Below are 26,638 nucleotides of genomic sequence, written 5' to 3' on the forward strand. Positions count from 1 at the left end.
CATGTGGATATTGTATAAGACAATCAATGAAAAAGTGTTGACTTGAGCATGTGGATATAGTATAAGACAATCAATAAAAAAGTGCAGACATGAACATGTGGATATTGCATCAGACAACCAATGAAAAGGTCCAGACTTGAACATGTGGATATTGCATCAGAAAATCAATGAACAAGTCCAGGCTTGAACATGTGGCTTACGAACAGACAATCAATGAAAAGGTCCAGACTTGAACATGTGGATATTGCATCAGCTAGACAACCAATGAAAATTTCCAGTCTTGAATATGTGGATATTGAATTAGACAACCATTGAAAGATCCAGACTTGAACATGTGGATATAACATCAGACAACCAATGAAAAGGTCCACACCTGAACATGTGGATATTGCATCAGCTAGACAACCAACGAAATTCCATACTTGAATATGTGGATATTGAATTAGACAACCATTGAAAGATCCAGACTTGAACATGTGGATATTACACCAGACAACCAATGAAAAGGTTCAGACTTGAACATGTGGATATTGCATCAGACGACTAATGAAAAGGTCCAGACTTGAACATGTGGATATTGCAACAGACAACCAACGAAAAGGTCCAGACTTGAACATGTGGATATTGCAACAGACAACCAACGAAAAGGTCCAGACTTGAACATGTGGATATTGCAACAGACAACCAACGAAAAGGTCCAGACTTGAACATGTGGATATTGTATAAGACAACCAATGAAAAGACCCAGACTTGAACATGTGGATATTGTTATGAAAAGGTTCAGACTTGAACATGTGGATATTGCATCAGACAACCAATGAGAAGGTCCAGACTTGAACATGTGGATATTGTATAAGACAACCAATGAAAAGACCCAGACTTGAACATGTGGATATTGTATAAGACAACCAATGAAAAGGTCAAGATTTGAACATATGGATATTGCATCAGACAATCAATGAAAAAGTGCAGACTTGAACATGTGTATATTGTATAAGACCTTCAATGAGAAGGTCTAGACTTGAACATGTGGTGGGTTTAACATGCTTTTATCAGATCTTTTTTTGTGTGTTCTTCATTTCTGTATTCTTAATGTTTTTCTGCCTTTTTTCTCTATTCTTGATAAATTTTGCTCATTTTTTTCAATTCATTATTCTGTTCAATCTTTTACCTTTTTTTTCTTCTTTTTTATGATACATTTTTCTGTACTTTTGCCCCATTATAATTTTCTCTGTTTCGGTTCTGTAAACCCCATCCAGACATCACATCCATAAATAACAGAATAACAACATAACAACATATAGAAACTATGATGACACAAACTAAGTAAGTATTATATCTTACCAAAAAATCATTGCTTAGATGAAATTAAATAAATCAAGAATCTAAAATTGATACTATATATATAAGCCGGTAGAGCATTGGTTAAGGATAAAAATAAGCTAAAGATATTGATAGGTCATGGAGCTCCTTTTTGAGATATTTGAGATTTAAAATATGGCGGGAAAAGGCTGACTCAGACTTTTACCTTATATTTCCATTGGTATTATTTGGGTCTCCGAGTGAATTCAAAAGAAAGAAAATCAAGAATCTTTTAAAATTTTGGTAAATGACCTTTCATGAGCTATAAAGTCTTATATGAAAAGATAAATGGGTGTTATGGGGCAAAATATTTTACCTTATATCGTATGGAAAAACACAGAGAAGTCAGAATATTATCTGACACAAATTCCAAAACCTCACCTAAGTACATTCTTAATTTAACTCTTTTTTTATTGACTATAATAGTATGTTCTAGGTTTAGGAAGATTGACCTTTTCTAAAATGTTAAACCCATAACTATACAGTATGGGTTTGATTCATTGTTGAAGGTCGTACAATGAACTCTCGTTCTACTTCTACACCATATGGTCTCTGGTGGTGAGTTGTCTCATTGGCCAATATAACAATTCTTCTTATTTTTTTACTAAGTGAATACTTAACAATGTATAAGACAATTATTGAAAAACAAGGGTTTACTCCATATTAAATGTTGTCCTCCTGAGAACATATGAAACCAACAAGGATTAAATCAGATGATCTAGCCACATCCTTTTTGTGAGACAAACTGGGTTAACTAACATTAATGAAAAGTGAAATAACAAAAATACAGAACTCCAAGACAAAATCAAAACGACAAGTCCCTTAAACATTGGCAAAATCAAAAGCTCTATACATTAAAGGAATGGATAACAACTGTCATTACATTCCTGAAGTGGTACAGGCATTTCATTATGTAGAAAATTGTTGATCAAACTTGGTTGTAAAGCTAGCTAAACCTCTCACTTGTATGACAGCCACTTAAAATTTGTATATTGAATATAATGTCCTAATTGTTTGTAGTATTGTGATAAAATGATACAGTTAATACAAGTAAGTAGTTTTATTGAAATAAAGGCCAAATATTGGTCTATCTTCATAACAACAAGAACATGTCAAATATGAGCAACAAAATTAATATCACTGATACCAAGGTTGAAGACATATAGAGTTATCTCCCATGATAAAAATATTAAGAGTTATCTCCCATGATAAATATCTCCTGTTTTATTGAAAACAACAACATTATAATTAAATGTAACATTCCATGTACTGTAAAATTATTGCGATGTTTTTATAATTGCGAAAAATGTGACAGATTTTTTTTCTCTCTCAATATTGCAAAAATAAAAATCACGTTTTAGTCTAAAATGACAAAATCGCAATAATAAATGCATGCAATAAATACTTCCCTAATAAAACTGGGAGTTCTTGCCATATCAATATATATATATTTTTGGTTAAATGCTGCAGAATTTTACAAGACATTTTTAAATAAATATTTTAAAACATTTATAGCCTGTGTATGAGGTTGATACAAGGGTATATCAACCTGAAAGAAATATATCTACTGTACATGTGGATCAAGTAGTATGAGGTAGATATACTTCTAAAGGTCGGTATATCTTCATCAATCATATTCATGTGACACATAGGCTACAATTGTTATATTATAATTGTCAATCTGCCAGAAATAGAGCAGAAACTCATTTTCATGGCTGTTATGAAGCCTGATCTTTGAGATTTCTATATTTAAATATTCAAAAAGAACTGAGCAAAATATCATTTTTCTATCTGCCATTTTAAGTCTATATTTGAAAAAAAACCAGTTGAACATGAGACACTTTCCGATCCAATCAAATTAGTTAAAACCTACAAAATAATAATATGACACTTCATAAAAAGTTTGTCTGTAACATATAACACATCGGCAATATTTTTTCTTTTTCATTCAGCTATAAAACCCTTAAATGAATAATGTAAATTCAGAAATTATTGCATGCATTTAGTATTGCGATTTTGTCATTTTAGACTAAAATGCAATTTTAATTTTTTTGCAATTTTCAGAAAATCCTATTTGATTCATATAATTTTTTTTGCATTTTTCAAAATTATAAAAACATTGCAATAATTTCTGACTTTACAGAAGGACCAGGTAAAATGTACAAATTCTTCTATACTACAAATGGTGGCTAGAAGTTGGATTTTCTTATAGACAAAACCCTAGCGGCAGCATGTTTTTTTGTAAAAAAAAAAGTTTTAAACTGATAACAATCCTTATGGCATAGGCCTGGATTTCTGTAACATAACTATTTGGGTCTAATGGATTTCTTAAAAATATATTTGACACAAACAATTTAAATCAACAATCAGATAAATATGGCAAGTTATAAACAATCAGTGCGTCTTAAAAACAACAACCGTCTCAGTCTGATCCTCTCTTAGCATTTGTTGACCTCAAATAAAAGTATTTGGCAAATTTATAAAAAAAAAAATTTCAACAGCAAAAAATGTGCTTGAGAGTTAGACTTTGTCATTCATCAGAGCCTTGAGGCCTTTAGATACCTAGGATTAAGTCTTTTTATCCAATATGGATAAATAAAATTAAGCTGTTTACTCAGATGCATGTCAATGTTCCCTGCACAAAAACTAAGTCCTTCATTCATAATTAAAAATACTGTAAAAGATAATAGAAAAAAATCAAAATTTTGATTAAGTAGAACTTTATCAAAGGTACCAGGATTATAATTTATTACGCCAGACGCGCATTTGGTCTGCATAAGACTCATCAGTGACGCTCATATCAAAATATTTATAAAGCCAAACAAGTACGTCATGTTAATCACCATGTGTCAAGTCTCTGAAGATTTGACAAAGTTTCTATAAAAACAACTTTAACCCAACACTGTTTCTAAAAATAATTACAAAAAAAAAATGCCTGTTAAATAATTATAAGGAAAAATAAAAAGTATTTTAAATATCTTATTTATGGTCATAAGAGAGCTGTCGTCCAAACTTTATAAATTTCCATGAAGGTTTGATAAAGTTTTTGATTAAAAAAATACATTTTCACTATGAGCCTAACTGATGATGACACAGGCAATAGAATGTAGGTTGCTATGTCTTGCTTATGCAACAAATGGTCACATTCAACAATAAAAATTAATGACATAATTTTACGCAAACAAAATAATCCATGAATCAAAGAAGTTTTATAGTACTCTAAGACTTTAAAACAATAAATTGCACTTAAGTTTATGCACCATCCAAAACTGAACATAAATCACCAAATCACTGAATGTAGTTGTGGACCTATTCACATGGTATAATAGTAGTGTTTTCTTATTTTTACAGACTGGCCAATTCTTTCAACTAACAACACTTTCATTCATAGTTATTGAAGTAGACTGGCTTATTCTTTTAGTTAACAAAAATTTAAGAATTGCTTCCAGTTTCAGCTAACAACTTTCATTAACAGTTTTTCAAGAGGACGGGAACTTCCAAAAATCCTTCCAGTTTCAGCTTACAACACTTTCAGTTACAGTTATTGAAGAGGACGGGGACTTGCAAAAATCCTTCGAGTTTCAGCTTACAACACTTTTAGTTACAGTTGTTGGCGACGTGGACTTGCTTGTTGGTGTGGCGTGTGATTCATGAACTGCTTCATGTAGTATAAGTTCTTGTTCAATCAAATTTAAATTGTCTTTATTTTTGGTTTCTGCAAACCATGCTAAATAAGTATTCCAAAATATTGATACTAAATTCACTGCTAAAACTCTGAAATAAAATAAAGTGGAAATAATAAGCTGTACAAAACAAACAAACACTAAACTCATCAACCATTATTCCAAAATAATCGAAATTTTAGTAATTTTTGTAATTAGTCGACTTTTATTTTATAAATTTTGTAATTTGGTTAATTAAGGGATTTCCTTTCTTAAATAGAAAGACCTTACTGTATTTCGTTTGTTTATTATTATTATTCTTTTTCCTCGTCCGTTTTCAAAGTCCAAAATCAAACAAAGTACGTAACATATCCAAATGATCTTTGGTACCATGTATCAGGGGTATAATATCTATCTTGTATTAGAATAACCAAGGTTTACTGTTTACCTTATAGGAGTTATCTCCCCAATTACAAAAAACACTGTTATCGCTACTCCTCATAAACTATAAGACTTAGCGGCAAATGTTTTTTTAAAATGTTCCTTGCCAAAAGTTACAACTTCAAATAACTTTAACCGAAGCGATCCAGTGACCTATTATAGGAGTTATTTCCCCTTGAATATTTTAATTTTCGATATGCATATAAATCTCATGAACCGTAAGTCGTAAAGACTGCGGGTCTTCAGAATTGAGTTCATTGGACCAAAACTTGAAAATATAGGTCAAGGTCAAAGGTCAAGGTCATATTTTAGATTTTCAAAAGTTTTTCATTTCCCTATAACTATTAAACGGTTATATATACAGAAAATTTAAGCAGTGAAAAATGATTGGTACTTCAAGGGGCAACTATTTTACATTATGACTATATTGATTTTACCATCATGTAAGGGACATAACTCCCATTGATGGTTTTTAAAAAGCTATTTTTAGGCAAAACTCTTTAACAAAAGGTCCTTGACCCATACGGCCTTCGCAATGACCTTGTGGAGCAATGACCTTGATGAAGGTTACAAGGTCAAAGGTCAAGGTCATCAAATTATGTGGTTTTGGTACTATTTAAACAGTTTTATGTGTGTTTGAATTCCAACCAACCAACCAACCAACCAATCAATCAATCAATCAATCAACCAACCAACCAATCAATGGATGTTTCCGTTTCATGTGTTTCATACGGGATCCAATTTCTTTTTTCTCTCGCTTGTTTAACCAACCAACATGTTTAACCAACATGTTTAACCAACATGTTAAACCAACGTCTTTAACCAACCAATCTATCAATCAATCAATAAATCAATCAATCAATATAAGCAATAAGTGCATGTTTCCGTTTCATGTGTTGAATACGGGATCCAAGATGTTTTTTTTTTCGCTTGTTTTAATTGAGCTTATCTAACATGTTTAACCAGCCAACGTGTTTAACCAACGTGTTTAACCAACATGTTTAAACAACATGTTTAACCAGCCAACCAACCAACCAATCAATCAATAAATGGATGTTTCTGTTTCATGTGTTTCATACGGATCCAATTTCCTTTTTTTCTCTCGCTTGTTTAACCAACCAACGTGTTTAACCAACGTGTTTAACCAACGTGTTTAACCAACATGTTTAACCAACGTGTTTAACCAACATGTTTTACCAACGTACCAACCAACCAGTCAATCAATGCATGTTTCCTTTTCATGTGTTTAATACGGAAACTTATGTCTCTTTTTTTCGTTTGTTTAAATTAACCCTATCCAACGTGTTTAACCAACCAATGTGTTTAAGCAACGTGTTTAACCAACCAATGTGTTTAAGCAACGTGTTTAACCAAACAATGTGTTTAAGCAACGTGTTTAACCAACCAATGTGTTTAATCAACGTGTTTAACCAACCAATGTGTTTAATCAACCAATCAATCAATCCATTCCATTAATTAATGCATGTTTCCGTTTCATGTGTTTAATACGGAATCCAAGGTCTCTTTTTTTCGCCTGTTTCAAGAGACCCAATATCAAGTGTTTAACTAATAAACCAATCAATCAATCAACTAATCAATAAATTAATCAATCAATATATATGATTTATTTATTTATGACAGTATAATTAAAAGAAAATGGAAGGAAAGACCTATCAATTATTCAAGAAGAATTGAACTTTAATTTTTTATGTAATTCTTATACATCAGTCAAGTTTTCACTTTCTTTTTTGTAATTCATGTTATTCCATCTGAACCGAACATTTTTTGAATTTTACATTAGAATTTTTAATCACACCATAAATTCTGTTTGAGAAATCCTTAGAATTTTTTTCCTGCCAAACAATTACATATCTCAAAACAAGCGATTTTTTGCAACAGTAATATTTAGTCTTACTATGATTAACATCTACAATTTAATTTATATTTCAATTTTTTTTAATCTTTTTAAAAATCCTTGGGAAGTTTTATAACGTTTAAACCCTCTGCATTTGTATGCATCTGTCCTTAGTCAAGAGCCTGTGGTTCAGTGGTTGTCGTTTGTTGCTGTGGTTCATAAGTGTTTCTCAGTTTTTTTTATATAGATTAGACTGTTTTTATGTTTAAATTGTTCATGCTAGTCATTATAAGCCTTTAAAGGTTACTGTTCACGATCCAAGGCTCCGTCTCATTGGCACTCATAACAGATCTTCTTATTTCTATTAATAGTGTAAATAGAATAATAAAATGGTTGTACCTGCCCAATATTTTAAATGTAAGAGGACAATAACCTGACAATTAAATTGTTGTGGCCTTCATATGCTTACCTGTGTTGTAAAGGCACAAACATAAAGTTACAAATCTGGACTGCTGGCCACACCTGAAAAATATAACAGTTGGTCAAAGGGACATAACTTTTATATCTGAAAAATATAACAATAGGTCCAAGGGACAAACATGTTTAAACCCGCCACATTCTATGTGCGCCTGTCACAAGTCAGAAGCCTGTAGTTTAGTGGTTATTTTTCATTCATGTCTGTCATATTTTTTTCATTAATTGTTTTGTTATAAATTAGGCCATTAGTTTTCTCAATTGATTTTTTTCTTAATTTTCATGTTGGGGCCTTTTATAGCAGACTATACAATATGTTTTTTTCTTTTAGATTGGTATAATTGCTTACATCCACTTTGTTTTAACTTTGGTAGATAGTAACCTCATATCTTAAAAAAATGTTGGTCAAAGGGACATAACTAAATTACATATTCACAGTTTATTTTATATTTTTTATTTGATTTGACGTAAAACAGTTTAATTTACAGTAATTGATATTAAAATGTTCCCACTCATTTGTTTAGATCACCTGGTTTGTGTCAGCTATAAACTTAAATTTATGTTACCTTTTTCTTAAGTGTTAAGGATGTACTTAGGAGAAATTAAAAAAATTCTAAATCATGGATCACACACTAATGTAAACCAACTAATTTTTGCACACAAATATGTTAAATTTGTTCTTTCTTATTTAACGAAATCAAGTCAATTTGCAAATTATGAAATTAAATAGCTGTGAAGTGGGGGGCTTGAATGCCCTAAATGCGATAATACAGTTTCTGGAAAAATAAGTTGGTTTACAGTAATTCATGGATCACAAACTTAAATACATGGATAACACACTACATCATGGGTTACAAACTATTGTTTTTATTGACATTGATATAACCTTAAAATCAAGTATTTACAATATTAACTCACCTTATAATTTGCTTTCATTACTGGTATAAAATCCTGAAATAAACAAAATGGTGAAATGATTCCAAAAATAAAAGCATTATATTTCAAACTCTTACTATGATTATGTTCAAAGTATTTAAAAGATAGAAACAGTTAGAACTGGTTTCTGATCTCAAATATTAGAAAGGAAAAGATGGAAAACAAGCATTTTCAACTCCTAATTTTTGATGATGGTAACTTTCCTTAAAAATATTGCACGCTTTCAATTAAACATTTCAACAATATAAAAAAAGGTTTTACTCTTAATTCCTGGTGGCAAAAAAGCTGTGTGAACAATACACCATTGTAGACTTTACAAAGCAGATTACAGTATAAATAATATGTGCTACCTTTTTAACTTGATTTTTGAACTCATCCACTGTTTCCCCTCTCAAAAATCCCATAGTTCCAAGAAAAAATGGCAAGAACACTGGAGCAAACAAACCCTGTAAGTAGAAATAGATAATAAATATTTTTACTGCAAAAACTTAACAAAAGATAAATCTTTACAGAAAACCTAAAATATTTGCATGAGAAAAAAAAGCATGTCATTATGGTCTTGGTATATAAAAAAATAAAAATAAGGCGGAGCATAATTTGTTTAATAAGTAACCAATCTGTAACTGTAAAAGTTTTTTTCTCTTGCCAAATATTTTGCCACTACCTGTTTTTGATAAGGCCAAACAAAAAAGTATGCATGTTTACTGTCACATGCTGAAAAAAAACCAGGGTAGGTAGGCGGGTATTTTTGTTTACATTGAGTCTATGGGAGCAACATTGTGACTGTAACAATGATTAATCAAAAATGAAAAAAAAACTTTAGGGTCAGTAGAGGTACAGTAAACACACATACCTTTTTTTTGGCCTAAAAATTTGATTTTTGCCTAGTATGTAGTATCATATTAAATTTTGACAGACTAAACTGTTGCAATAAGTAAAATAAAATGATCAGTTAGGATTTTTCATGATTTTCACAATTTTTTGATCATATTGTTGTACATGTTGTAAATACATGTAAAACAAATACTTTGAAAGATCATGCTCTGATAAAACAGGTAGGGACAATTATTGCTATTTTGTGACTTTTTTCTTTGATTTTTTTTTGGTGATATTTTTCCTTTCATACTACTCACTTGAGATGGAAAATTATCGCTAGAAACTAAGCAGGTACGTGTCTTGGCAAAGGAAATTGACATGAAACTAACAATGTCGTCATAGGTAAAATTGCGATAAACAGATTATCATTGGTCATCTCAACTTGATTGCCTTTCTCGCTCAAGCAAGAAAATCAATCTCTGTGATTGAGATGATCAACGATAAATCTTGATGAAATTGCCAAGCTGTGAATTCATTCTTATTCATGAGATCCCAATTTTCATAGTTTGCCTGATTATAGCTATTAAAACTAGGAAGTAACATGTTCACAAGGAGGCAAATATTTTCTCAATTTCTCAAAGCTTTAATTTAGACTTTGGCAAATCAAATATTCATTAAAAATGCAAGTTTTCCAATAAGACACCAAAATTTTGTATCCTTGAAATAAATAAATTATCATGATGCAAGTATAGAAACTGCTCAAAAAGGTAAAAGTAAATGATATTTTTCATGAATATGCATATCAGGGATTATATTTTTAAATTGCTGAAAAAAAGATACATAAGTAGTTAATCAAGAAAATTGATGAATGAAAACAAGTCCGATGTATCCATTAGATTTATGTGTACTAATAGTACCCTCATATAACAGGAAAATGATCTAAACATTGATAATCTTTAGTTTAAGTTAAAGGGAGTTAACACATTAATTTCCCAAGGTAAAATTAAAATTTTTAGTGATTTTAAGATATATTGTAAATTGAGTAAAGTTCTTAGAAAATTTTAAAAACAAGAGTGCACATGCTGAAATGTCTCTCCTTTTATACTAATCATTAATATTATGTTGATAGTCGTAAATATAAAGCTTTACTTTAACAGACACCCCCTCCCCGCGCCGGATCACTCTCCCTATGTTGAGCTTTCTGCAAAAAAAGTCGCAGGCTCCAAAAAAATCAAACGTAAGACAAAAAATATTGAAATTTATCAACTTTGCAATTTTTTAATCTGTTTATTTCACCAGAAAAGTTCTATCTTATTTCTCATATATATTGCGACTGATATGAACGAAAACCCAAAACTATGATTTGTATGTACATGTACAATTACTAATGGTGAATGTTCAACACAACCAATACCTGGAATTATAACAGAGCTCTCGTCTCTAACCAGATTGTAGCCTGAAAATGCTCTTGGAATGGCATGGCTGGAAAATAAGCAGTGGTGGTGTTTTTATTTTGAAACCTGGTATATTTCTATTGGTAAATTATAAACCACACTTTAGCTTACCCTTTACCTTTTGAATTTATTAGATTTTATTTTTTTATTGGGTTTCTGTGTCATAAATGTTCACATCACAATAAAACTATTCATAATTCTTAAACAAAACAAAAATTAATAAAACTCTTAAAATTATAGTTTTTAAATTGATTGATTATGAATATCAACTGATTAAAATATTTACCCCGTTAATAAACAGAAGAATGGTTAAAAAAAACAACCAAGGAAAATTATTAAAATCATGGATTTTCACTGTTAACCATGTTAACTAGAAAAGTTCTAGTGAATAAATATATATGTCAAACTTTGATTCTCGAATACTAGAGACGTCAACAAAGTTGTAATATTATGAAAAATAAATTGGTGCGAGTAATGGGTAAGCATGATAAAAAGTATCTACTAATAAAAATTAAATTGGTTTAAAGTAATTAAGGTTGTATGATTCCCATATGACATTTACAGAATTTCAAATGTAATCATTATTCAAATACATCTAAAAAATTCTAAATAAGTCTTTAGGCCACGGTTTTTTAATTTGTTGGTTTACAGATTTTCCCCATAAAAAAGTCGGGTCGGTCGGTCGGAAAAAAAAAGAAAAAAAATATCTTTCAAAACAGAAAAATATGCAAAATAAATATATATTTCACCTCACTAACAAAATGTTTGTCTTATATGCTGTTTTGTCATCATTTCTTAACATTTAGTTCAATGAAATGTTATTGATCAGTGATCATGAACATCGTTTGATAACTTCCTGTAAAAAAAAAGGGGGGGGGGGGGGGTTGCACGGACAAAGACGAAATTAAATCGTCATTTCACCAAAAAAAAAACAGTTTCGCGTAGCTCTCAATCAATTCCAGAAAACTTGATAAATAATGATCTTCAATCACAAAAACTGATAAAGAAAATCACGTAAAAAGGTCGTACAAAAATAAGTTTCAACACACGTGTTGAAAAATGTAATAGACTCGTCCAGTGGAAAAATGACAATATCGGGTTAATCAGTTGTCATGCAATCTGGTTTTTATCCCAATGATCGATATTTTTTATTTTCATTGAAACAAGAAAATTTCAAATGATTTGTTAATATTCAGTACTTTAATTGATGTATTCCTCCTGTCCACATTTGGACAAGTCTATTTCTCTGAGATGATACATCTTACTGACTGATGACAAATGAGGGAAACAAACTTATTTTGTAATTGGTTTTAAACACAGGTTTCGTTCCGCAAAATTATTTGCACAAAAGACATTTCAAGGTCATTATAATTGATTTGTCTATTTTTAGAAACGTAAATTGGAAGTTTTATTTTTCTCAACAGAAAGTGTTATCAACTTTGTTAATGATTAATGCATTTCATTTCATTAAAAAACAAATTTTAATTATTTTTCAGGGATAATGCATTGATAAGGGTCGGCGGGAATAAAAAAGCATGAAAAGTCAATTTTATTTTTATTCTGAAAATCGGCAAAATCGGGTCGGCGGATCCGTAAACCAACAAATAAAAAAACCGTGGCCTTAAAATCACTGTTCTTGTATTTTTCAAACAAAAATTCTTGGCATTCTATAGAAATTATGTAATATCAGTTCCAAAGAAGTTTTTCTAAACTCAATTTTTATAATATAAATTATCTCCCTTTGAAATAAGTATGCTGTTTAAGAGACAAGAAACAATACATCAAAACATACTAAATCACAGAAATTTTTAACACCATTATCTACATTCGCATCCATCAGAGACTTCTCAGCCAGGCTAATTTTCTTACTTCAGGGAAAATAAAAGAAAATTTATATTAAGTTCAATTAGACAATATATTTTTATTTTTTTTTCATCGAATATCAAAATGTCACCCATTGATATCATTTTTCGTCACAATGTGGACTGTGGTATGTATTAAATTTTTTCTGAATTCATGGACTTATTACAGAACTGAAAATGCAGATTCAATCATTTTTTTTATAATGTTTTAATAAAAGTGAAAATTGATGTAGGTTTTAAACGTAAAAAATAAACCTGCATTCTAAATTTTGATATATTTGTATTAAAGTAGCATTTCCTGAAATTGAAATGATTTATCTTTTATTTTTGTCTATTGTTAAACAATTGCATCAAATTGTTTGCCAAAAATTCTGAATACAGTACAGAAAAAGATATGTAGGGTAGCACCACACCACCATTGTATATATCATATAAGAAGCATTAAGCATGTGAGATATCAAGAAGGGAGATAACAAGCTCTATTAACTTATGAAACAATTATTTTTTAATTTAAAATTAAGGAAAAAGTGCAGGTTTGCAAAAATAAAATTTCTTATAGCATTTTTGTATAAAAACATAATTTCCTTCAAAATTTCTAAATTGTGTTGGGTGGAAATCTGCATGTTTTCAAACCCCAAAAAATAAAATCAGAGCTATAAATACAGATTTATCTTTTTAAATATTTTGAATTCAATGCCAATGTCTTGTCTATTCATTCTTATCAGATTTATCAAGGGAGATAATTCCATAAGTACAACTATGTGCTTTTATTGATCAATGCTACTGAATTGTGTATATCTTTACCTGATCAGCTATGACCATTTTCACTGGAGCATATTTTGTACCTCTAAATACTTTATCTAAAGTTTTATACCATACTCTAAAAATTGGACCCTGAAAAAAGAAAAAATACAATTTGTATTAAATCTGAAAAAAATAATGACAATTTTTAATTGATAAAAGCATCACAAGTAAGATCTAAATAGCAATAGTCAAATTATTTGGGAAAAAAATCACAAAGTAAGTTGTCTTTATGGACTCTTTTTTAGGGAAACTTTCAGTTTTGTATGCAATTTAGTGATAAATCTATGATAGCTATTTTTGATAAATTTATTCACAAACATTTTACAATCAAGTCTATCCAGAGCTGAACATATTGTATAGACCTTTCACTATCATGGCTATAGGTAAAAATTGTATGTTGACCTTGAATAGTTTCTGATTTTTTATCATTGTTGAACTGCTGTCTCCTTAATGAACATGGTGTGTTTAAACATTTGTCTTTTTTGATATTTGTGTAATTGTCAGACATCCAATTAGTCTATAATCATCCTGATTTTTAAATATCTCACATACTAGAAATCTAGTCTCAAATGTAAAATGAGTGTCTATGGGTAAAACACAACTGTTTCAACTAAAATGTCCTACAATTCTCATTTGAACATATCTTTAATCTTGTATTTATTATGCATTTTTTTTTAATTTTGTTCAATAATTATCTCCCTTTGAACACAACTGGCAGTCAGTTATTTAACATTCACATGGGTAGAAAAAAAGCTTCAGTGTTTTTTTTAAAGAAATTTTATGCCTTGTGGAGTCTCCCTGCATTAATTAAGCCTCATTGTTTAAAATATAAATATCCTACTGTGGCCTATAACTGTTAATTTATGTGTCATTTGGTGTCTTGTGGAGAGTTGTCTCATGTGTTGTCTCATCAGCAATCATACATGTACCAAATCTTCTTTTTTTTATTTACCATATGTCAGTATGTTAGTTATACTTACACCTATAAATAGACCAAATCCTAGAAATCTGCCTGTTCTATGGAAATCATAATTACGTGTCCTTTCTATAACTAACTGACATATACAATCACCTGTGGCCATTAACGTTCCTGAAAATACAAATAAAAACATTCTACAATAATATCATAATACCATGAATTACAACCAAAATGAAGGCAGACTTTAGCCCTGATTACTTGCTGGTGTTATCTTGTAGTTCAATTGCTATTATGTACTGTGAAATCTGAAATTTCACTTTAATTGCAAAAATTGCAATGTGAAAATTTATAATTTTATACATCATGTACATATCACCTTAAAATTTGATAGCAATATTAAGTTATTTCTATGCATCATTTTCTGAAATTGCAATAAATCATAATTTTATGTCTAACATGGGAGAAGATTTGGTACCATTAAAACCTTTAATCCCCAGTGCAATTGTTTGCACTTGTCATAAGTCTGCAATCTGATGTTCAGTTGTAGTTGTCTGTTTATGTGGTTCATAAGTGTTTCTTATTTTTTTATATAGAGTAGACCTTGGTTTTCAGGTTTGAATAGTCTAGAATTTTTTTGGGCCCTTTATAGCTTATTGTTCAGTGGGCAGTAGTCCTTTTGCGCCAATTACTGTTTTTCTGGGGTATCATTTGCGCCAAATTTTATTTTCAAAATGTATCAATTGCGCCAATATTTGGAACTCATTTGCGCCAATTTACTTGTACACATATCTATCATAAATATTAATATTTACTATATATTTATTCTTATTTTTGCATCAAAAGGTATCATATGTTAGGAGATATTTCACCATAAAAACGACTTTCTGAAGAGAATTAAATGACTTACTTAAGCAGCATTAGACAGTCAATGTACAGAGAGAGAATAAAACTTATTGCTTTGGTTAACAAAGTAATGCCAATATAGAAAAAAGAAGTTTTTGCTCTTTATGTTTTAGCCACATATGTTGATGACACAGAACTTTGTTCTGACCATGCTTATGGGCTTTATTTTTATTATGAACTATTATTAACTATTTTATGGATTTCATCCTTCAATGTTTGTGTTTTTGACAATGAATAGAAGTAAAATATAAAAAAGAAGATGTGGTATGATTGCCAATTAGACAACTACCCACAAAAAGACCAACATTAACAACTATAGGTCACTGTATGACCTTCAACAATGAACAAAGCCCATTCCGCATAGTCAGCTATAAAAGGCCCCGATAAGACCATTTAAAACAATTCAAACGAGAAAAATAACGGCCTTATGTAAAAAAAAAAAAATGAACGAAAAACAAATATATAACACATAAACAAACGACAACCACTGAATTACAGGCTTCTGACTTGGGACAGGCACATACATAAATAATGTGGCGGGGTTAAACATGTTAGCGGGATCCCAACCCTCCCCTAATATGGACAGTGTTATAACAGTACAACATAAGAACGAACTATAAAAATCAGTTGAAAAAGGCTTAACTCATCAGATAGACAAAAAAAAGTGGATGTGGCCGGGCAAAAAGCTGCTACATACATTAAATTGGGAAGTACCCATGCAGCAGCAGTAAGAAAACATATGTTTCAGAAAAGGAAACATGTGCCGTGTTACACTGCCGGTTCCAAGTCCGAATAAAGGAGTAAGGAAGTAATTTTTCTTTTAACTGGCGCAATCGCATGTTTTATTTTTGGCGCAAATGATACCATTTAATTTTAAAACATGTGGCGCAAACGTAGCATTTGAGAAAAAAAGATGTGGCGCAAAAGAACGCATTTTTGGCGCAAACGGATCTCTCCCGTTCAGTGTGAGCCTAGCTCCATCATGTTGGAGCCTGTACCTTGAATTTAAATGGTTTCCTTTCATAAGTTGTGACTTGGATTGAGAGTTGTCTCATTGGCACTCATACCACATCTACTTATATCTATGTTAGGAAATCTATTGTTGAACAATTTTATTTTTAAATGTGCACAAAAATTTCAGAAGGAATTGCCATTGTTTTTCTACCAATAGCTAGATTAAATTTGTTATAAAGTTGTGAAAGATATTATTACCATAAAAATATTATTTTCAGAAGGTGTTAATGCATTTATATTCAATTTATTTTCTTCTGTCAAAAATTATTATATATACAGTGGTTATAGAATCCAAAGTTTTATTTTCAAAATTTATAAAATTATTTTCCCATTGACATATGACTGAATATCAAATGTGGGAACTGGTAATTCCAGAGATTATAGGCCAGTGGCAGATCTAGGGGGAGGGTTCCAGAGTTGGAACCCCCACTTTTTTTGGATGATCATTGCATTTGAATGGGGACATATTCATGATATTGTTGGACCCCCCCCCCCTTTTTGTCCTGGGTTGGGAGCCCCCTTTGTAAAATGGCTGGATCTGCCCCTGCAGGCCTCATTAGGAAAAGTATTAAGAATGTTAACTTCAACAGATGATTTTTGCAAACTCATCTAATTATGGGCAGGACATGTATACATGTACATGTATGATCATTTAAGTGATTAATTCATGATGTGCCTTGATCAAATCATCTTAATCTAAAATGCATATATTGCTTTGTACTTATTACACTCATTGACATTTCGAGTTATGTAAGCTCTACTGGTGCATTGTATAATTCATGCAACAGCAATACAAGTTTTGGATGTCTAACCAAATCAATAAAATGTGTAATAACACTTTAGAAAATATCATGGCAATATCACAAAGCCTAAATCTATTGCTGACTCAGGTGTACTCAGCCTTATAACTTAAACATGCTAAAGTACATCTTTTATATTTAATACCTAGTTTTGAATCAATAATTTTATATAGTTTCAATTTAAGAAACCTATATATTCAACCATGCAAACAGGTTCAATTTGTATTATGGTTATAATATTAATTTACACTGTGTTGTTTAGAAACTTAATCTTAAAAGAACATAAATTAAAGTACAAAAATTATGATACAATATTTCCCCGGCATAAAAAGTATTCTACGCCCCCACTTTAAAAAATCCTGGATCCACTCCAGAACTATTTAATGACATAAATAATATTCAATGCTACATGTATCAATTATATATGATATTAAGAGTAAAATGGATTAGTTAAACAAAGACATTTAAACATGTTAAAGCGTTTAGTTTAATGGAAAACTTAAATTACATGATTCAGCATCACTATAGCTATTTGCAAAAATTTAATACATTAATAATTAAAATTCAAACTAGCTAGTTGCCAAGCAAACTCCATCTATATTACTGTGAGCTGCAGAGACATAAAAGAAATAATCATTAAAAATATAATACCTGTAGATATAGCACATGTTGACATGGGATGTCGAAAGTAGGCATGTGAATAAATTCTCAAAGCTACGGCCATCACAAATAAACAAAATTCTCTCCTTTTTAAAATCTGTGGAAAATTTCCACTTATCCTGCCATGGTTTAAATACGTGTGATTCAGCAACCGTAAATAATTCATTCATTCATGACTTTAAACTCGCTCAAGTCAATAAAATATATTTGCTTATTATTATATCACTACAGTGCAGTTAGAGAGTCGTTACTTTTCTACATTAAGGTATTGAATGGTGAATTTAATGTAAAATACATATTTTGGCAATCTTCCATCAATTCTGGTTACTGATTCAATTTAATATTCATTTTTATTTAATTATCCTTGCACATGTACTTATATAATGACGTATTACTTAAACTTGTATAAATAACAACAATTGCACTTGTTAACATGACGTAGACGTGGTAAACCACATTGAAGTAATATATAAGCTACATTTTATATTTTAGACTTAAATTGCCAAATGCAAAAAAACAAAAACAAACCTAAAATTGTATAAGGCCTAACTTAATATATCGTTTTATTCCCCAATCCCGACCCTGTCAAGCCAGCTGTTGGTAGGTAGGTATGAATATAATTCTATTTTTCCAAAAAGCTTGAACAATATTGTACAATCCTGCAAGCCAGGAAATGAACAAAATAATATTTAACTTAGTTTTGATATTAAAATTTTATGAGTAGCACTGTTTTTGCAGGGTCGGTCAGGATTGGGGAAACAAACAATATTTTATCTTAGGCCTAATAATTGACTGGCGTTTTAACGCCACTTTCAGCACTATAATGCTATTTCAATTTTTATATTTCGGGGAGGTCAATATTTATTGATGGAGGAAGCTTGAATATTCATGGAGAACCACCAGCCTTTAGTAGAAAAACTACCAATCCTTGTAAGTTAAGGTTGGATTTAACAAGCACAACTGCCACATACTGGATTCTAACTGACAATCTCAATGTTGACAGGATTGTGATACAGTAAGTTTGACCACTGGACCACAGAGGCCACCAGAACTTATGCATGCATAGACATTTATAATTAATCAGCTACCTCATCCCAGATACATAAGAATTTTTAAATACCTCTTTTCAAACTATGCAAAAAGAAGTTATAAATTAAATTTTTGGCTTTGGAGGGCAGAAGGGCGGGGGTAAGGGCACCAAGGGCGGGGCGCCCTTCTATTTAGGGCAGGGGGGAACACTGATTTATAACTTCTTTTTGCATAGTTTGAAAAGAGGTAAAATACAAATGCAATATTGATCTGACATATAAATTTGTTTATGGGGAGAAATTATTCAATACACCAAAAAAATAAAATAAAGGACATGTGCATGATGTATGTATTTCTTTAATGTAATAGCTTGCTTGCCAAATTATAATTGATTTATGGTGCAAAATCATTCTAGTCCAAATAATTATATCCAAATTTTGCTGATTTTGAAGCCAAGAAAGTACTCTTTATGACGAGATTTATTTTAATCTTAAAATGGTTACTACATATACATGTATAACAATGTATAATAATTACCTGGATTAAAAACATACATGACATATTTTGGATTATAAAATCAAATATTAGTTTAATTGTAAGTTTAAAGTTATCCATATTAAAAGTTGGCTGATATTTTAGCGTATTTACAAAATTTCATCACAGATTAATAACTTAAAATAAACTTATAAAGTAAATCAGAGCTTTAATTACAAGTCAGAGTTCAGACATAAATAAGAATAATTTTACTTCCGACTCTCAGAATGTCTTAATTTACATGTCTAATGGACTAGCCTCTTTTTTTTTAATTAACAAACTAGTATAACAAATTATATCTTTGAAAAAAAGGAAGGTAATCCATATTGTCAATTAATATTTATAGCAAAATATAATAGACCCCTTTCGAGTTCATCCGTCACTGGAAAAAACTCGTCAATAAGGCGCACTTTTGTGACGTCATTTACCAGATAAATGGGATTGCCTGTATCCCTGCACTATTAACGTTCATCAAGCGTCTTAGAGATCCTCATTGTGCAGGATAAACTAAAAATAATTTTTGTTTTGTAATTCCCCAATTCAATGATAGCAGTGCTGATTGTTAATTATGAGAATCTAGCTAGTTTGCTGACAAAATTGAGCAATATAGTATTATAATTTTCTAACCATTCGCTCAACATTCGAACGGAAGTGAGGATGCACCTAAACGCACGAATCATGTTTACTAAAACCAGACTTTTTGACGGAAATGGATCGAACTGGAAAGTTGTCTATTGACATGTATCAAAAACTAAATGTTCCAATTAATGAATGACTTCTTTAAACTTGTCAAAACTTAATCAAATTTGGTTAACTTAAAGACCAATGTACATATATATACAACTTGTCTAAATATCAACCCAACAATGTTAGATCTGTAAATTTGCTTTCGCAAATTTTTTGTTCTTCCCTCACCGGGATTTGAACCCATGCTACTGAGATATTGTAACACCAAATCTCCTGCACAGTGTGCTAGACCACACGACCACCTTGGCTTCACAATAATAAAGCTATCGGTGGCCGGGTGTTACCTTTCCTTGTCAGTTTTAATCTAGCGTCGTAATACATTACATGATATATAAGGCATGGAGATGTTATTGTTACAGATCAGCTCAATATCTATATATAGTATTTAAAACTAAAAGGATCCTACAAATTAATGCAAGATACAGTCACAGAAAATAATTATATTTATAAGTTCATCTGAGTCAGTGACAACTCTACAACAGATTTATCCATTGGATCACCAGCAATGATGGTGATACATAGCAGTGTACATTATGTATATATACAACTCGTCTAAACATCAACCATAATATATATATATATATAGTATAAGCATGATACACCTAACATCAAGTATTCTACATACATGTATACATGTACATGAAAATGTGACATCTGACATTAAAATAATTTGTGATGGTCTATTTGATTCATGATTGGTTGTTTAAAATCTACTGATGTGCAATTATCATGAGATTGAAAAGTAGATTTTAATAGTTAAGTTTATAAGTTTAAATTCTTTATTGTCTATTGTTGTCCTTAATTTTAGTTGCATGCTAAATTAAAGATTGTCCTCTCATGTGGACATAATTATACATTTTTTTCAGCTGAGGGGGCATTAAGTTTAACCCTTGTCCTTCTGTACATACGTCCAATACCTACCATAGTAGATTTCCTTTCTTTCAACTTTAGTTTGCTTCAACCAAATGTTAATAATTCTTATATCATTTGCACATCTATAAATACTTGAATTGGATTGGTCAATTAGAATTTTTCTCTAGGTTTACACTTCGATAAACCATGTTTCCGAAACTACTTTTGAAATCTATTCATGCGCGATTCACATTCTTGCAGGGATACTTGGATTTTTAGTAAGTTGAGATTATAAAACACTTGCATAACAGTTGTTTCTATTCTAATGCATATATAAAACAAAAAAAAACAAAAAATTTAATGCACTTACTCTAATCTCTAACTCACGAACTTGACATAAAAGTTTTCGGACTTTTATTCAGTTTGTGAGTTAATCGCCCCGGTTTACACGTCAATAACCTCTAGAAAAAATGTGTTTAATCCTATATTAAACTAATACAACATGCTTGTTACTACAAATCTCAGATCAATTTTAATTTTGGAGGCGTCACTTCTACCGATCAAGAGTTACGCCCCTTAACAAATGAAAAAATTGGAATCTAATATCTGTTCTTAAAATATCAATGAAGTTGTTGTTAAAAGACATTTATATAAATGAAGTTAACATAACGGTACCCAAATTGCACCGAGTACCCAAATTGCACCTACATTTGTATTAAACAAAAATGGCAGCAGAAATCTTTCACAAGATTTCCTAGACACTAAACAACTTGTATTTTTTATGATTTGTTACTGTGCACTTCTTTCAAGATAGGAAAAAATATTTAGATACACACAAAATATTCACAGTATTTATCAACAGATGATGTGTTTACTGATAAAGTGAAATGTACGGAAACGTTGCCATGCGACGTCATCAAAACATCATCTTTTTAAAATAAACAAATACCAAATGTTACAAGTATCCATTTCTTAAAAAATAAGAATAAGCATGGACTAATATCGAATTGTTCAAAATATTTGAAGAAATTAAACAAAACCTCTGTTAATTTAAGCTTGGATGCAATTTGGGTACAAATGTATTCCTCATTTCAGAATCATTGATGGTTTTGGAGGTCAGTTTAGACTAATTTTTCTATGATTCCATATATGGATTCAAAATTAGTCTAAACTGACCTCCAAACCATCAATGATTCTGAAATGAAGAATACATTTATTTTTAAATTGAATTAATACATTTTTGATTATCCATGGTTAATCAATGAGACAAGGCTATTAAGGAATTAACTTAGCTGTGATAACAAGGCTTAGTTATTAAAGAAATGAAACTTATTACATAAGACACTAGGGAATTACTGAGAAACTTGCACAGAACCTCATTACATGCTCTGGTCATTATTTCTTACAATAAATCTAAAAACATTGTAATTAAGCATGATTTATGTCTGAGCAAATGCTTTAAAGAGATAACACCCTTTACTTATTACAGGCATATTTTTTCTGTAATAACATATAGGTGTACTATTGAAAATTGGAATACTATGAAATGCTACATCTTTCAATAGTTAAGTATACATGTACATAAAGACAATTGTAATATCAATAGAACATGTATGCATTTTATCTAAACTAATGATGTATATTGTCCCTTAGAAACATGTAACATACATGTACATATGTTATCACAGTTCTTTGATTTTTTAGTCCACAATAACACATGTGTTATTTTCCTGTAATATATATGTTATTTTCCTGTAATAACCCTATAGAGTTATATCCCTGACTGATACACAAGATGTATGTTATTTTCCTGTAATAACCCTATAGAGTTATATCCCTGACTGATACACAAGATTTGTAATCATATGAATATAATCTTAAAGTGATCTAAATGTAATTATGATTACACCTGTTTTTCCCAATGTAATCAATTACATTGAGATTACTTGTAATCATAAATGGCATGATTACTGATTACATATGATTACCCTGCAAAATGTAATTGATTACCATGATTACAGCTAATTATGATTACCCCCATGCCTGCTGTGTTTACAAGCACTTTGGTTTGTGTTCTTCAGTTTTTTCCCTCAATATAACTTTATATGACATGCATGATACACATGTACAAACTGGAGTATCATCTGTGTCCATAGGAAACATTGTCATTCCTCATTTATTTTCTCATGAGTTCCTCCTTTAGGGTAATACAAAATGTATCATAAAGAAGATGTCTGTGAACCCATAATATGCAAAACCTTTTGTCAAAAAATCGCTGACCATCTACCAATCCACCTCATTTCCCCCAATTATTAAAAGTTTGAAAGCCCAGGTGCGGATCCAGCCATTTTAAAAGGGGGGTCCTAATTACATATCCTCATTCAAATGCATTGATTGTCAAAAAAAACGGAGGGGGTGTTCCAACCCCTGGAACCCCCCTCTGAATCTGCGCCTGAAGCAGTAGTCCAAATAATTATGACGTCTTGAACTTTAGGCTATATATACTTTTTTCTTTGACGCCTTACTTCTTCGAGGTAAGGCGTCAAAGAAAAAATATTATAGCCTTTCAAGACGTCATAATTATTTGGACTACATGAAGCAGTAACATTTCAAGTGTTCATACATGTAGTATTAATACCATAAATTGGTGAGTGCATTTATTTTCAATTTAGAAAAAAATCTATGCATCTAACTGAACTAAACATAAAAACAGTTGCAAAAAAAGGTTTTGGTATAAGCTGTGAACATGACCATGATGACAAAAACAGAAACAGTCACGAACTGTGAGATCGACCTAAATAATGAACTGGTAACATTTAGCTCCTTTACAATTACCTGTTGTACATGCACTTGTTCGTAAAGGATGTTTCTCAACAGCACGCATGTACAATTTCAAAATCTGTGCCATTATGTAATTTCAGTACTTTTCACTGATTGTCATTGAATATAGTCCGATTGTCCTAAAATCACGTGGGAGACATATTGTCTTGGTCTGGTTCTACAAGTTAACAGAAATGACACAGGATGAAAGAACGTCAGAAATTTGTAAACCAGGGCCCAGATAAAATTCTAAAAGCTTTCTCATATCCCGAAAAGCATAGTTATTTTTACGGAAAAGCTATTGGACGGATATTTATATAGATTAGTGAATGAACCTGCAATAAAAATCAATATAGTAATTTAAAGATGGTCTTTATGAGGTTATTTTTTTTCTTCTGATATTACGCTATTTACAGTATAATTCAAAATTATATTTTTTCAAAACTTAAAACTGTATGGTGGAAATCTGAATCAGAATATTTTTACGATTTATTTGCCGTTATCTCAGTGATCTCATCTGCCTGGCCAGATTTTTTTTTATCAAAATATTGGGGTTCATAATATTTTTTTACAGAAACAACATAAGACCCTTGGCCTTGCAGATGGTCGTTCCCTAAAAATCCATCTGGTTTGGTGGCGCCGAAACAAACAACTCAGTCGCAGTGAGTTCAAACACCCGATTTTCAGTGTCATTTATTATACACAAATATAATCCCATATATATGATAAATCAGATGATTTTCATTACATGATTCTATTTATAGATAACACTTTACTGAGAAAGGGGAGGGTAGAGCATATTATGACCTCGAAAAAAAAATGTTTCAACTGAGATGAACTTGAGCCAAGGTTAATGAGTGTCAATGACGAAGACGAAAAACGCGTCTGACTTATCAAATTATAAGCCTGGTACCTTTTGATAGCTATTATTTGTGTGTTTCTCTGTTTTGTATGTTCTCCCAGAGACATATATGCACATATATATGTCTCTGGTTCTTCCATTTATCTGTATTGTAGTCCTGTGATGTATTGATGTCATTTCAATGTAACCCAAAATTGCCATAAAAGCGGGAGGTTTGGCTAGCAATAAAACCACGTTCAACACACCATTTTTCTTAAAATGTCCTGTACCAAGTGAGGAAAATAGCCATTGTTATATTATAGTTCGTTTCTGTGTGTGTTGCATTTTAGTGTTGTGTTTCTGTTGTGTCTTTATTCTCCTCTTATATTTGATGTTTGTCCCTCAGTTTTAGTTTGTAAACCAGATTTGTTTTTTTCTCAATCGACATACCAAAGAATGAAGGACACTAATGACCGATTTCCCTTATTAGCAAAACCCGGGGTGCAATGTTTTTAATGATGTCCTATTAACATAGAAAGAAATGGGATAATAAATGGGTACCCGTCATTAATTCTTCATATTATTTTTATTAATCATCTGAATTCTTATTTACACATATGCCCGAATTCTACATAGATTTACCTTTCTGGTGGTATAAACAAGTTGCTTTCTTTGAAAAAAGAAAAGCAATACATGAACCTAAGACCGCTGACTGCCGGGTCACCAAAAGATTGTTGCTGAACTTGTGTTTGCTTTTGAATTGAAATGATTGACTGTGAATAGAAGAAGCCAGTTGAAAGTATATATTTACAGCTTCTATTTGAATAGTTATTTTAAAGCTCGACTATTTTATTTATTACTTGGGAATGTACATAATGTTTCCGATTATAACTCTTTGGCAAATCCTAATTTCTACTAACCGGATGATTTATGCAAATTGCACAAACCTATCGCAATATAAATTTATGCACTCAGTTTGCTTTATGGATCCTTTATAATCTAGAATTCTGGATGCATTTATTTTTAATTATCTATCATATCTTTATATTTTGTTCTCATGGTGGATGTTGTATGCGGTGAAACCTGTTGCATGCAATTGATTGGGACCTCTTATAAAACATCTCAAATGTTAAGGATTTCCTGATTTTATTAAATCAATTCAAACATTATACAGGAAAACTTAGTTTTGCCGAAGAATTTCTTAATTCAGAAGTTTATGAATACCTTTACACACTTTCGAAATAACCAATTCATATAAAAAAGTATGTGGATATAAAAAGATACCAGAATTAAAATGATGTTCGCCAGACACGAGTTAGTGTACAAGAAAAGCATCAGTGACGCTCGAATGAAAAAAGTTAAAAGGCTAAATACATGTACATTACAAATTTAAGGAATCTATTCTTTGGGTAGACAATCCTTAGCTTTACGAACAGGTTAAAGTTTATAATAGAACAGTGACTCAAAAAAAGAAATAAAATAGAAACAACTCGAGGTCAGAATACCGTTAGTAATGATGACCGTGCTTGAAAGTCACATGTAAAGCTCTTTCTGCCGTGTCCTGTATTTAGATGACAAAAACAAACATAAGCTTTCACGAGTGAATTTAACAGTATTGCATGCAAGTAGTATTTTAGCGCACGAAATAGTAAATAGAAAGCATCTCTCTGATACTCAGGAAAATATAATAGTTGAATTCGAATGTCAAACGGTCTACATTAAATGTTTTGACTCCGGATTCATTTACATTTTATCCAGAAGTTTGAGAACGCAAACCGATAGTGTGCTTTTGAAATGTGATTTAAAATGTGAATGAATCAAGATGTGTAGGATAGTTGGTCAACACAATGAAT

General features: G+C 30.9%; 1 protein-coding gene across 2 annotated transcripts; it reads right to left on the reverse strand.

The window, feature by feature from the left end:
- Nucleotides 1-2,407: 2,407 nt before the first annotated feature.
- Nucleotides 2,408-24,170, reverse strand: LOC134691438 (protein Mpv17-like). Of its 2 annotated transcripts, none has more exons than XM_063551961.1 (7): nucleotides 23,960-24,170; nucleotides 14,647-14,756; nucleotides 13,667-13,756; nucleotides 9,081-9,176; nucleotides 8,713-8,745; nucleotides 7,790-7,842; nucleotides 2,408-5,136 (listed from the first exon to the last, which is right to left on the reverse strand). In XM_063551961.1, exons 1-7 carry the CDS (start codon nucleotides 24,030-24,032, stop codon nucleotides 4,944-4,946), a joined length of 648 nt encoding a protein of 215 aa, XP_063408031.1. In that variant the 5' UTR covers nucleotides 24,033-24,170; the 3' UTR covers nucleotides 2,408-4,943. The 2 variants fall into 2 exon arrangements, with proteins under 2 accessions (XP_063408031.1, XP_063408029.1); XM_063551959.1 differs by lacking the exon at nucleotides 23,960-24,170 and adding an exon at nucleotides 17,954-18,273.
- Nucleotides 24,171-26,638: the final 2,468 nt, after the last annotated feature.

The sequence above is a fragment of the Mytilus trossulus genome, chromosome 11 (assembly GCF_036588685.1).
Source record: "Mytilus trossulus isolate FHL-02 chromosome 11, PNRI_Mtr1.1.1.hap1, whole genome shotgun sequence".
Classification (NCBI taxonomy): Eukaryota; Metazoa; Mollusca; class Bivalvia; order Mytilida; family Mytilidae; genus Mytilus; species Mytilus trossulus.

Excerpts from the sequence above, each read along its gene's own strand:
- LOC134691438 (XM_063551959.1), bottom strand. The coding sequence starts at position 18,128 with ATGAATTATTTACGGTTGCTGAATCACACGTATTTAAACCATGGCAGG. Across the intron at positions 9,177-13,666 it reads AAATGGTCATAGCTGATCAG|GGTTTGTTTGCTCCAGTGTT; the intron begins GTAAAGATATAC and ends TTCTACTTACAG. Across the intron at positions 7,843-8,712 it reads TAATGAAAGCAAATTATAAG|GTGTGGCCAGCAGTCCAGAT; the intron begins GTGAGTTAATAT and ends TATATTTTTCAG.